This window comes from Phoxinus phoxinus, assembly GCF_949152265.1.
Source record: "Phoxinus phoxinus genome assembly, chromosome: 21".
Lineage (NCBI taxonomy): Eukaryota > Metazoa > Chordata > Actinopteri > Cypriniformes > Leuciscidae > Phoxinus > Phoxinus phoxinus.
In genome coordinates, this window is record NC_136896.1 from 28,752,072 (window position 1) to 28,767,023 (window position 14,952).

At 37.8% G+C, this 14,952-nt stretch overlaps 1 protein-coding gene across 1 annotated transcript in view; it reads left to right on the plus strand.

Moving 5' to 3' along the window:
• tanc2b (tetratricopeptide repeat, ankyrin repeat and coiled-coil containing 2b) overlaps positions 1–14,952 on the plus strand; it is a 105,624-nt gene that overhangs the window by 74,883 nt on the left and 15,789 nt on the right. Inside the window, exons 8-14 of the mRNA XM_079594689.1 lie at positions 321–445; positions 6,023–6,254; positions 7,732–7,901; positions 10,055–10,662; positions 12,082–12,190; positions 12,301–12,423; positions 14,381–14,617. Of these exons, the coding sequence (XP_079450815.1) occupies positions 321–445; positions 6,023–6,254; positions 7,732–7,901; positions 10,055–10,662; positions 12,082–12,190; positions 12,301–12,423; positions 14,381–14,617 (1,604 nt within the window). The remainder of the gene's footprint in view (positions 1–320; positions 446–6,022; positions 6,255–7,731; positions 7,902–10,054; positions 10,663–12,081; positions 12,191–12,300; positions 12,424–14,380; positions 14,618–14,952) is intronic.

Below are 14,952 nucleotides of genomic sequence, written 5' to 3' on the forward strand. Positions count from 1 at the left end.
GTAGCTCAGCTCTTGCTCTTATTTGCATCAGCGAATGTGTTTGTATCTCACATCTGCTTTTGTTAACACTATCAGTTCGGTTTAGTGTAGGTTTGAGTGTTGATGGTACAAATGATAGAGAATTAACCTTAACTTTAACTGAACTGTCGCGATGCTAACAACATGTATCGTAATAAAACATTGCCAGATTCACGTTCATCTGCTTTGGATAAAACTGGACATTTCACTTTGAGAGTGCGTAATATTATTTTGCAGAAATGTTGCTACAAGCATGTTTTTCCAATGCTCATATAATTCATTGTTTTCGTGTGTGTGGTCAGATGGAGAAGGCATCCCTCTCACACAACCGCAGCCTTCCCATGGTACACTAGGAGGAGGAAGCTGCCCTGGAACTCCAGAAATGAGGAGGAGACAGGAGGAGGCCATGAGGAGGCTTGCGTCACAGGTACACACACACACACACACACACACACACACACGGGTTCTCACATCAATCTTCTCACAATAGATCCCGTTGACCGGTAGAATGGCTTCCACACACACACAAAAGGCCCGTCTTAACCTGTGTGGGCTCGCTGTCATGCTCTCAGCTTTTGCATTATGCAGATATGTTTAAAAAAGAGAAGTTAGTTTGCCGTTGAGCCTCATCAAATATTTATTCAGGCAGAAAGCAATTTCCTTGCCATGCTCAAAGATCTAGTTAAGTCAATGCATTAATAATCGACTCTCACTTTCTACCCGTCTGTATATGGTTTAAGTTCTTTTAAAACATTTGTATGAGTAAATTAGTATAATAATAAGGTTGATCCTCTCTCTGGCTGTCTTGATTCTGCGTCTGATATCTCATGTTTCCATCATCTCCTCCACCTGTGGTTTGATCTCGCGATGCATTCTGTGTGTGTGCCACTGGATCTGGCCGTGGCTTTCCCTGTTAGTCCATCACACCGCATTAAATGCTCTTTTGGAGCTTGTGGGGCTTGAGGGGCTGTTTCTGGTGTTTGATGTTCTTGCTTTTTTAGATCCTTTCTCTAGAGTCCACAATAGTGCACGTCAAACTGAATTATCATGCAGAGCTGCGGCAACAGTGCACATCAAAAACTGAATCGAAAATAAATGCAGCCCTGGTGAGAATGCATGAGTGACTTTTAATTTCAACATGGGCAAGACCTCAGGAGGTAACAACATTGTGGGTTACGTTTTAGCCAACCTTGATCACCAGGTTGTTCTGAGTCCTCTAAATGCTGCCGTAACAGAAGACTCTGCAGTATGCATTGAGCTGTGAACTGAACAGGAGTGGCACCACACTCGTGCATGCTCACCAAGACTGCATTCATTTCCTCAAACATACAGTAGAAACAGTGATATTGTGAAGTATTATTGCAATTTAAAATAACTGTTTTCTCATGTCACGTGATCCTTCAGGAATCATTCTAATATGCTAATTTGCTGCTCAAGAAACATTTCTTATAATTATCGATGTTGAACACAGTTGTGCTGCTTTATGTAGAAACCGTGATACATTTTATTCAGGATTCTTAGATGAATAGAAAGTTCAAAAGAGGAGCATTTCTTTGAACTAAAAATATTTTACTGTCACTTTTATATATATATATATATATATATATATATATACAGGTGAAACTCGAAAAATTTGAATATCGTGCAAAAGTAAAAGGTTTTCATAAGCTGTAAGCCATAATCATCAAAATTATAATAAATAAAGGTTGAAATATCTCACTTTGCATGTAATGAGTCTATATAATATATTAGTTTCACCTTTTCAATTGAATTACTGAAATAAATTAACTTATATATTTATAAGTTATAAGCATGATATTCAATTTTTTCAAGTTTCACCTATATATATATATATATATCATATTGATATTTTTATGTTTTTATGTTTATTAATTTCAGAAACCTTGCACTTGTCCACTATTAAACTTTAATGAGCCATCATTAAAGGTGTGATTACTTCACTCTGCAACGAATATCAGTGACAGGATCTAATGTCACGCTCTAGACATTTGTTTTAAATAAGTAGGCTATTAAATCACAAATAACCATAACCATTAACAAAACATTTGTAATGTTAAAATTTACAATATACTCCACTTTCCTGCATTGCAAACAATGTTAAATTTTTATGAATTCTAACAATGCAATGTCTTGAGAACAGAGAACGTAAAAAACGTGAATGACTCTCAGAACATTGTCCTAAAAGTGTAAGTCTGGGTCATTTAAATATTTATGCTTAAGAAGACACAAAAGGGAACTCAATTCATTATGCGCTGTGTGGAAAGGTTTTTTTGTGCGCAAACATCAGAATCGTGCGCCCAGAAAGCTGTGTCTCACTTGAACGGACAAATTCACAAAAAATAAATAAATAAATGCTTGTGTTGGCGGTAAAGCATAGTCGGTTATGTCTTACGTGAACGTAAACTTTAGAGAAAGATGTGTATCAGTGTATTGGATCCATGCTTTAGCAGCCTAATATTTCTGATGCTGTGTATTTAATGTTAATCAAACAACAAAGGACAAAGAAAATCATTCACTGCTCTTTACTGACTAACATTTGTATAACATTAAGGATTAATCGGTTTAATTTATACAGTAAAGACTATACTCAATGTTTCTATCTGAAAACTACTGTTACGTGTCTGAGTTTTAGCTGTAGTATCGAAATTGGAATAGAGAATTGTGGATATCTAAAATGTTGGTGTCATAACTAATAAGATGATATATATATATATATATATATACTGAAATGCAGTAAGCATGAAACTCTTGAGCCGTCAGAAGTGCCAAAGGCTGCCATCTAGTCTGGCTTAGTCTGAGTAATTATGTGCGTCTCTCTGTAAGTTCTGCTGAGTAATGAGCAGCTCTGGGCTCCTGCTCTCTCTGCTTCACGCTTATTTCAGAAGTGTTGAATAATGAACACCAGGACAGATGAAGGTGAAATCAGAGCAGCGATGGTGTCACTACAGTGTGCTGATTGCCTTTGAACACTGTAGCTTTATTCTCAGTGAAAATACAATTCAGAGATGATTTATACCTTTTTTCTACTGATGCTTCCAATTTCAGGTGCAATAAATATGTCTGGAAAATATGTGCTAGAAAGATTAGATGTCAGCAGTTTTGTGAACGTCAATGACACGCCCTCTTTACAAAACCCCGCCCTCCTGTACTGGTCAGCCAATCAATGTGCGATTCACAGGCGGAGCATTTCTGATTGGCATGCAAAAATTTTTTAGAGCACATGTATATAATCTGTATATTTTTTTTAGGTTAAAACATAACCTCTTGCTCTATAATATATAATTTGTGTTATGTTTATATTAGCATGCTATTACATTCGAGTTGCATTAATGTCTATACATTAAAGAAAAATACTTGGATTTGACCATTCAGACTAAGATGAAAAAAAAAAAACTTCTGTAAACTATAGAGCCCTTAGTGATGGAGGGAAAAATTAGATGGGAGGAAATATTTTCCCTATTATTATTATATAATATACTGCTTGCAAAACTTTTGCATGCCCCCTAGAAACTTTGCATTTATTCGCAAAACTTTTACGTTTCTAAACAATGCTTTTGTGTTCCCTTGAGAAACTTTGCATTTGCTCAGAAAAGCTTTGCACCTTTGTTTTGCGTTCCCTTGAGAAACTTTGCATTCTTTGATTGATCACAAGGTTTCTCGTGCAAGCGCAAAAAATTTGCAATTAAAATCATTGTAATAAAATTTTCCCATCAATATGTCATGTTTCATGTAGTATTTACCTGCTCCGTCTACAAAAAGAAAAAAAACTAAATACATTTTAGTCTGAAACACACCATAAAACTGTTGCTGTAAGAGGCGGCGAAGCGAAGACCAGGACACTCGGTGTATTAGCAGGATTGTTTATTGAGAATGAGTCATCAAGTCTGGCTAAGGCTGTATTTTATAGGCATTCAGTGGGCAGGTGTTGACCTTACACACAGCCTCAGAAGTGACCACTTAACCAAAGTATCTAAAGACAATACAGAGATTTAGCAATGCTTGTCCCTAAAAAATAATTGAAACTCAAATGGTTTAAGCAGCACCTGGTCATGAGAACTAAAGACATGTAAATATTCACTCATGGTTTAACTCTTAGGCCCTGTTTACACCTGGTATTAAGATGTGGACGACGCTAAATACAGGTTTAAAACATTTTGAGCTTGTCCACTTTCGACCACTTCCATAGGTAGTTGAAAACACATTCGACCGGATTGCTTTCGTAAGAGATTCTGGAAAATACACATATAATGTGTCCCGGGATCGTTCAATTTTGGTTCATTCACACTGCCAGTGATCTGTTCACACACATCCCGTAAAGACACGTGACGAAAGGCCAGTCTAATCTTCCGCTTCCGCTCTTTCCATTGTAGTCGTGCACTTGGTGGATTTTTTTACGCATTGTCTTAAGTTTACTACTTTTGCGCTTTCGATCTCGAGAAACCACGCAAGCATTTTTTCCCGGATTCGGTCGACACTAACGCACCGCGTACCGTTCCACAGCGCTGGCGAGCGCACTCAGCTTCAGCGCGGATAGTGAGGAGCTCCTGGTCTCGGCTTCATTCTAGTTTGCAGACATTTTTTCGTTCTTTCTTTGTTGATGACGAACACAAACTTTCTTCTAAGAGCAAGTCTTACGGCATTGGGTCCTGGCTTTTGTTCACACAGGGCGCGTTCCGGGACTGATCCCGGCAATGTTACTAAGTCCCCATCCGGCATCAATCCCGGGACGTGTTTGCGTTCACACAGAAGGCACTTTAGAAATTTTACGGCAATTTCCTGGGATCTACGCGCTGTGTGAAGGGGGCTTATAATAACGCTCATGTGTTCGAACAGCCACAAAAGACCGTCTACTCTCCGTCTACTGACCTAATGCGTCAACATTATGGGAAGCGCACTAGCCAGACGGGATTTCAACTTTGTCATCATTAAGACCCAAGTTTGGTTTGGAGACGTGAAAAACGTCCGAAGCTCAATGTTCTCTCTCCATTCCTGATTTCTAACACACACTCACAGCGTTCGGCTGGTCAGAGCAGAAACTAAAGCTGATGCTCTCTGTGTGTTCTTCAGTCGTCTCCAGGCGTGTTCATATGTAAATTGTATGAGCTTATTTTGTCCTAAGATCTAAAAAACCATGCATTTACCCGGCCATAGACCCTCACCTCAAAGAAGTCAGGACAGAAGTGGTTGAAAGTGGATATAAGAGACAGATTAAAACCCCAGGTATAAACGTGTATGTGTCTCCCTCGTCCACTTGTGATCCGATCGACCAAAACACATCTTAATGCCAGGTGTAAACAGCCTCAGTAGGAAAGATAGTTCCCTCACACTGGAAACTATTACATCTTATCAGTAAACTGATCATCATGTTGCTCTTGAATGCCCGATACAATGGCGTTAACCTTAGTTCTGTCACCGGATGTTAGCTTAGGTCATAGCAGATCTTAAACAGATTCTTAAACTTGTCACACAAAGCCTCTCTGTGAAGCTTTATCTGCTGGTGCCATTGTTGGACAGTGTTACTTTAGAAAATAATGTGGATTATATACTTTTTAGTGGCATAATCTTTTTTTTTTTTTACTATCTCTACCTCAGAAAATGCTGTGTAATCTCAAGTTTTTTACCCTTCAAATCAAGCAAAGCAACTAATTAAAATAATTACTGCTTTAATGGAACCAATTAAAGGCACGTCTCAAAGATGGGCGTCCCACAGAAACTCCTGATAAAAGGCTCTTCAGGGCCTCGTTCCAAACTGAGGGAGAAAAAGTTCGCAATCCAGCACTCATTTCTCTCACGGGACAAACACACATGCACTACAGCAGCAGCATATTGTTTTCCTGCTCTTCATCTGAGTACTGTTGTTCCACATCATCATCTAAAACATCGATATTATTAGTAACATTTTATAATGTTTATGTTTTGTGATTATAGCAATCTGTCCCTAGATCAGCCTAACCTGCGCTCTTGTCTTTGCTGCCCCCTGCAGGTGGTGGCGTATCACTACTGTCAGGCTGATAACGCGTACACCTGCCTGGTGCCGGAGTTTGTGCACAACGTGGCGGCACTGCTGTGTCGCTCGCCACAACTCGCCGCGTACAGAGAGCTGCTGTTGAAAGAGCCACACATACAGAGCATGCTCAGTCTGCGCTCCTGCGTCCAGGACCCCCCCACCGCCTTCAGACGAGGGGTGCTCGAACCTCTGGAGGCGCTTTATAAAGGCATGTGCACATTACATTCATGCATACAAAGGGACTTGCAATTTGACAAGGCATAGTCATTCAGATAATATTACAGTTTTTATTCATATTTTTAAAATTGGTTTTATTTCTATTTTTAATTAAAGTTTTAGTAATTTTGCTGCTTTTTGTCAGGTCTATATCGTTCTTATTCATTTTTATTTAAGTACATCAAGTTACACTGAATGAGAAATCATTGCATGAGAATGCAAAATGATGCCTTGGCCAGTTTAAATTGTATTTTATTTCAGTTCACTTTTTACTTTATTTCAAGTAAAAAAAAATAATAATTTTGGTTACACTTTACAATAAGGTTTCATTAGTTAACATGAACTAATAATGAACTGCACTTCTCTTTGTTCATTTCAACATTTACTAATACATTAATATAATCAAAAGTTGTATTTGTTAACATTAGTTATTGCACTGTAAACCCCAGTGAAACATAAATATACTAAAATGTATTTGAAATATATTTATTTTATGCTAAGTATACTACAAATACATATTTATGTATGTAATGTAAATACCCTGCAATTACTAAATTGGTATACTTAACTAATTTACTAGATTGCTACCTAAATTGAAACTAATTTTGCACTTAGTGTACTTTAGTTTTCCAGAAATAGTGCTGAGGTCCAACTAAAGATATACTTAAGAATATGTGATTGTGCTAAAGTGGAACTATTGCAAATATACTTTAGGTACACTTTAAACATCTCGTATTTAAAGACTGATATTATACAGAGATTGTACTATCCTTACTAATAGTGATATTACAACACATTTAGTCTTAATATCAAGAAATGTGCATTGTGCAATAAAGAAGTACTCCAAATAAAGTTGAATTATAATATTTATTATAAATTCTCTATTATACTCTATTCTAACTTAGAGTCTGCTAAATGAATAAATGTAAATGTAAATTTCTATCAGTTAGTCTCAAGCAATATGTCAGTGAATATGTTAATGGTTTGTAGTATATTTAGTAATACATTTTCACTAGGGAACTATGAACAAACAATCAACAGCTGTAATTATATTAACTTAATTAACAAATAGAATAGAATATAAATATTATAAAAAAATAATAATTTGGGTTACACTTTACAATAAGGTTTCATTAGTTAACATGAACTAATAATGAACTGCACTTCTCTTTGTTCATTTCAACATTTACTAATACATTAATATAATCAAAAGTTGTATTTGTTAACATTAGTTAATGCACTGTAAACCCCAGTGCATTAACTAATGTTTATGAACGAATGGTTAGTTCATGTTAGTTAATACATGAACTAATGAAACCTTATTGTAAAGTGTTACCTTATTTTTTAGTTTCAGTTAACTATAATAACCCTGAAACAAACGCATGACCAGATTCCACTTTGTAATTGTATCTTGAATGTAAAATGATGCAAAATGTGTGTAAAAGTTTGAATGTTGTTGTTTTTCTCAGAGAGGAAGATCACTCCGGATGAAGACCTCATCATCCTCATCGATGGTCTGAATGAGGCCGAGTTCCACAAACCAGACTATGGAGACACCATCGTGTCTTTCCTCTGCAAGACCATCAACAAGTTTCCAGTCTGGCTCAAACTGGTGGTGACTGTCAGGACCTCGCTGCAGGTAAACATGTGCATTTTTACTATATTTGCCCTCTGGAATGATTCACAACTTTATGAGGGCATATATTTTCTAATTGTGTAATGATATAGTGTGTCATCTGTACATGCAGTATACAATTTGTGACGCTGGACCACAAAACCAGTGGTTTTTATTGATATGTATACGTCACCTAAAAGCTGAATAAATAAGCTTTCCATCGATGTATGGTTTGTTAGGATAGGACAATATTTGGCCGAGATATGATATCTGAATATCTGGAATCTGAGGGTGCAAAAAAATCTAAACATTGAGAAAATCTCCTTTAAAGTTGTGCATTTATGTTCACGATTGTGCAGCATTCACTCACAAAAATACATGTTTTATATATTTATGGTAGGAAATTTACAAAATATCTTCATGGAACATGATCTTTACTTAATATCCTAATGATTTTTGGCATAAAAGAAAAATCTATAATTTCGACCCATACAATGTATTGTTGGCTATTGCCACAGATATACCCGTGCGACTCGTGATTTTGTGATCCAGGGTCTGAATAATTAAATCTCATACATTAGGGGATAATATGTATACCTAGACTGAAAATATAATAGTAAAAAATACACCACTGTTCAAAATGTTTGGGGTCAGTAAGTTTTTGTAATGTTTTTTGAAAGAAACATTTATACACTTTGATCATAAATATAGTCAAACACTAATATTGTGAAATATTATTTAAAATAACTGTTTTGTATTGTAATATATTGTTAAATGTAATTTATTCCTTTGATCAAAGCTGAATTTTCAGCATCATTACTCCAGTCTTCAGTGTCACATGATCTTTCAGAAATTATTCTAATATAATTAATATGATGATTTGCTGCTCAAGAAACATTTCTGATTATGATCAATGTTGAAAACAGTTGTGCTGCTGCATATATATGTTTGTGGAAACCATGATTCGTTCTATTTTCAAGGATCCTCTGTTGAATAGAAAGTTTAAAAATACAGCATTTATATGTTTGTAACAATGTATATCTCTTTACTGCACTTTTGATCAATTTAATGCATCCTTGCAGAATAATTTATTTATAAAAAAACAAAAAAAAAACTCATCTTTAAACGTTTGAACAGTAGTGTATATCAGATGTTATAAATATTATGGGTGCATTTTTGCCTAACATTTTGAATTCAATGGACATTTTTCAATTTCTGTGAATTTTTGTCCCAAACCCTGTTGATTTCTGATGTTATGATGACATAGACATATTTAGAAACTTTTGAAACTTAATCATTTCGAAATTACAGGTATAAATGTTTTCTTCTGAGGGTTTTTGCATCATTGGTTATTGTTCTGCTTGTAAACCCTTCAAACATATTTGTTGTTGCTGTACCTATAAATGCATTCACTGTGTATGATAGGAATATTGAATCAATAAATAAATAGATTTTTTTAGTTTTAGTAAACTAACTAGTTTTTAAATATTTAAGTTTGCCTAAAAATAAAAATCCTTTCCTCATTTTTCACCCTCAATATCATTCCAATCCAAACCTGTATGACTTTGGTTAATCTTCAAAACCCAAATTAAGTAAGTTTTAATACAACCTGAGAGGTCTCTGTCCCTTCATTGAAAGTCCAGTTATCCAAAACTTTAAGGTTAAAAGCTTTATAAAAATGCATTATGAATTGAGTAGCTCAACACAAGTTTTTGACACGTGCTCAAGCTTCTATGTTTACCATGTGTGAATCGCTCTATGTATGTGTGTTTCTGAGAATAAAAGCCTGAATTAAATCTGTTCATCTTAGAAAGCAGTCGCATCTTTTCATAAGGCTTGGATTAAACCGCTCGAATCACATGGATCATATAAGTTTTGGTTGCCTGGACTTTCAATGGAGGGACAGAATCCTCTCAGGTTTCATTAAAAATATATCATTTATCACTTATCATTTATGTTTTGAAGATAAACCTAAGTCTTATGGGTTTGGAACGACATGATGGTGAATAATTGTAATTTTTGTGTTTACTATTCCTTTAGCATGATATTAAAAAAATTATTAACATTTACAATTTCATTGTGCATGTTGCCTGTACTCAAAACACCAAAAAGCAGCGACAAAATCTAATACGAGCATGATTTTTGAAAGTTACCGACCTCTCACCTCTTCCTTCCAGGAAATCACCAAACCTCTCCCTTTCCACCAAATCTCTCTGGACGCCCTGGAGGAAAACGACGCCATCGACCACGATCTCCAGGGATACATCCTCCACCGCATCCACAGCAGTGCAGAGATCCAGAACAACATCTCCCTCAACGGCAAGATGGACAACACCAGCTTCGGCAAGCTCAGTTCCCACCTCAAGGCCCTCAGCCAGGGCTCTTTACTTTACCTGAAGCTCACCTTTGACCTGATCGAACGCGGCTACCTGGTGCTCAAAAGCTCCAACTACAAGGTGGTCCCGGTCAGTCTAGCCGAAGTGTACCTTCTGCAGTGTAACATGCGCTTCCCAACGCAGTCGTCCTTCGAAAGGGCCCTGCCGTTGCTCAACGTGACCCTGGCTTCCCTGCACCCGCTGACCGACGAGCAGATCTACCAGGCCATCAACGCCAGCTCTGTGAAGGGCATGCTGGACTGGGAGGACTTCCAGCAGAGGCTGGAGAACCTGTCGGTGTTCCTGGTGAAGAGACGGGATGGAACGCGCATGTTCGTACACCCTTCCTTCAGAGAATGGCTCATATGGCGGGAGGAGGGAGAGAAGACCAAGTTCCTCTGCGATCCCAGGTCTGACAAAACTTACTTCAAATACAGAATTCGAGTAAAAATTGACTTTGGCGAGTAAAAGAAAATAAATGCACAAACTTACCCGGTTTGCTGATTTTTAAATGGTTCAAAAGCTATTTGTTACAGAGCCAACAATATACACATTATACCATTTAAGACTTTCTGTGGCCTTAAATTCAATCCACTGGAGGCTTAAAGGGATAGTTCACTTTGAAATTAAATGTTGGTATGTTTTATCTTACCTCAAGGGCATCCAAGATGTAGGTGTCTTTTTTTCCGCAGTAGTTTGATATTTTTAGATCAAACCGTTCTTGTCTGACAGTCATATCATGCAGGTCTATGGTCACTGTCTCAAAGAGCATGCACAGAGTCCAAATTAAAACAATTCCCCATCGTCCAAATTAAACAATTCCCCATCGTAAGTACACATTGATGGCCTAAGACACGAAATGAGCGGTTTGTGTGATAAAACGAACGGTATTTATATAGTTTTTACCTCTTGTAACACAGCCATGTCCAAGTGATCTGAGGGCGCGGGCGCTTCCTTCTGTGTGACGTGTACGCAGACTGGTGCATAGATATACACTAGATGTCGCATTAAAGACATTCGTTCCAATTAACTGCCGTATTTGAGGCGACATCTAATGTATACTTCTATGCACCAGTCTGTGCACACGTCACACACCAAGAAGCGCCCGCGCCCTCAGATCACTTGGACGGGGCTGTGTTACAAGAGGTAAAAACTATATAAATACCGTTCGTTTTCTCACACAAACCGCTCGTTTCGTGTCTTAGGCCATCAATGTGCACTTACGATGGGGAATTGTTTAATTTGGACGATGGGGAATTGTTTTAATTTGGACTCTGTGCATGCTCTTTGAGACAGTGACCATAGACCTGCATGATATGACTGACAGACAAGAACGGTTTGACCTAAAAATATCTAAATTGAAACTACTGCGGAAAAAAAGACACCTACATCTTGAATGCCCTTGAGGTAAGCTAAAACATACCAACATTTAATTTCAAAGTGAACTATCCCTTTAAGTCTAGTCCCAGACTAAAATGCATGTTTGAGCTGTTTTAACTAAGAGCAACTTGCACTGGCAGATCTTAAAATATGTCAGTTCCATTGTTTTGTCTCAATATTCACACCAGCAATGTCTTTTCCTAAGGAACGTTTATAAAAGCTGCTTAAATGTCCTAATTGAACTAAGGCCTAATCCTGGCTTAATCTAAACCCTGTCTGTGAAACCGGGCCTTTAAGATGTTCACCTAAATCAAAGTGTGAGAATGATAATCTGATTCTAACAACTTTTATACCAGTGGAAAAGGTTGATCTATGAGAATATTATGATGTTTTCTGAGAACTGTAGCTTGAAGTTTTTTATGTTTCTTACATGTTTGGTTTTTTTGAAGGAATGGCCATACTCTTCTGGCTTTCTGGTTCTCCAGACAAGAAAACAAACTAAATAGACAGCAGACAATTGAACTGGGTCACCATATACTGAAAGCACACATATTCAAGGTAAGAGTGTTATGCAAGGATGTAATAATAGATCACCATAATGCTCATATTTTACAGCTAATGCTTTCATGCATTAAGGCTTTTTGTCCCATTATTGTATCATACTGTAGGGCCTGAGTAAGAAGGTCGGGGTTTCTTCATCCATCTTGCAAGGACTGTGGGTGTCATACAGTACCGAGAGTTTATCTACAGCGCTTTCATCACTCAGAAACCTTTACACACCTAACATAAAGGTACTGCACCACTTTACAGATCTTACATTTGTTTCTTACTCTAAAACCAACATTATGGATTTACTGTTTACTTTAAAGGGCACCTATTATGCTTTCCTTTAGTCAGTGTGTATATACTGTAGCTGTAAATGATCTGCAAAATCCAAAGGGAGTGAATCTCTCCAAAAGAAACGTCTCGTTTGTAGTCCTTTTATTATTTTCGTGACTTAGCTACGTTACCATGTTACTCATTTGCACATTGATCGCTTACTCAAAGAACGTTTGGGTAAGTGATTTCGCTATGTTTAGGAGACGCTGTTATGTTTTTTCCGCGGTGAGGGAAAAAAAACATTGGGCCCTATCTTGCACCCAGCGCAATTGACTTTGTACACCGACGCATGTATCATTCCTATTCTGCACCGCGCACAACGGACTTTTCCCTCCACAGACGCACGTCGGTAAATTAGGGAATTAACTTGCGCTCCGGGGGCGATTCAGCGAAAAGAGGAGCGTGTTCCGGCGCAAACGTTCCCTGGTGATATTTTGCAGTTTCAGAAAACAATTCCGCCAGACCGCCACTGACCAGGAAAAACCTAGTCTAAAGACAGTGGCGCGTTGAGCGTTAGTCATATGCTATTTTAAGGGCGCATGCTTGGCCATAATGTAGCGTGTGAACAACGCGCATACACTTTGATTCTCTGATCTAAACAGACGCAGCAGTTTTCCTTTTTGCAAATCATACATTGTTACAAGGAAAAATATTAACACACGAGGGAAATCATTGTTGTGACCATGAAGATGTGAAAAAAATAGGCATAAATCTAGCTTACACATTTACCCAAATTATTATACGCCTGTTTAACCGAAGCTAATTTGGGTGGGTTTCTCCCATCATCCTCATACAATGTCACTTCTCTGTGTTTTACGGCCCTGACGAGAACGTCAGTCTCCTCGGCTGTAAACCGCTCCTGGCGTGCGCTGGCAAATCCGCCGTTATAATAGCAATCCGCCATGGAACAAGCGCGCCGGCTCTTAAAGGGAATGTGAGATGACGCTCTGATTGGTTTATTTCACGTTACGCCCAAACCACACCTATGAATAATGAAGCTACTTCAGACCAACACATTTTAGATTTGCGTCGGTATAATAGCAACAGCGCCCGAGATCCGCCCACAAAGTTACTTGCGTTTCGTGTTTAATACTTGCGTTTCAGATCGCTAAAATAGGGCCCATTGTATGGACTTCCAATACTGACACCACAGTTATCATAAATATGGCTTCAGCTCATGGACCTTTAGCTGCACGTCTGATGCATAAGGCCCACAAAATTGGAAACATTTGGGGAGTTTCGAAGTCTTCATCTGATTGGTTGATATCTACAGGATTTCCGTGAGACCAGTGTGTCACGTTCTTTACCAGTCTGCCCGGAAACAAAGCCATCGTGACGACAAACCCCCTCATAGTAGAAGAAAGCCGTCAGATTTACAACTTTGACAACAAGCACTTATCAGTATCTACTAAATGCTGGATTTTCAAAAGCATGTGAAGATCACAGCATAGACTCTTTAAAATAGGTCCAAGAGTTTTACACTCCGGACTAACATAAATTAACAATGAACAAAACATTTGTTACAGTATTTATTAATCTTTGTTTATATTAGTTAATACAAATACAGTCGTTGATTGTTTGTTCATATAGTTCACAGTGCATTAACTAATGTTAAACCAAAAAAACTTTTGATTTTAATAATGTATTAGTAAATGTTGAAATTAATATTAATTTAGATTAATAAATGCTGTAGAAGTCTTGTTCATTCTTAACTCATGTTAACTAAAGTAGTTAACTAATCTTAACTAATGAGACATTATTGTAAAGTGTTATCATTTTTTTTTAACTTTAAATCGTTTAAATATATTCTTGGAACTCACAAAACGAATTATAATTGAGCATAATATGAGCACTTGAATTGTTCTTTAGGTGTCGCGGCTGCTGATGTTGGGCGGCGCTAATTTGAACTATCGTACGGAGGTGTTGAACAACGCTCCGGTGCTGTGTGTGCACGCTCACCTGGGCTACGCTGACATGGTGAACCTGCTGCTGGAATACGGTGCCAGCGTGGACTCGGCATCCGAGAGCGGTCTCACTCCTCTGGGATACGCGGCCGCCGCTGGACACCTGGGGATAGTTACCGCCCTCTGCAAGAGGAAAGCAAAGGTACGAGATTTATACTTTATGCACAATAAATGCTGTTGGGTTTCTAAGATTGAGTACTCAGTGTTAAAAACCTTGTAACTTGCTTATCATATTGCTGGTCAAGCTACTAGTGGTCTAACGGTACACAGAAGTCACTGTTCGGTATGTACCTCAGGATTTGGGGTCACAACAGGAAAAAGCAACAAATCCCCAATGCTAGGTTTCTTTTTATGTATTTTGAACAGACAGTGGTGCAAATTACAGTTTGTTCCAACTAGCAGCATTTAGTCCCCTGAGGTAGTTGCTACAGAACAGTCTTTAGTGTATCAAGCATTAACCCATGGCATCCACAGCTA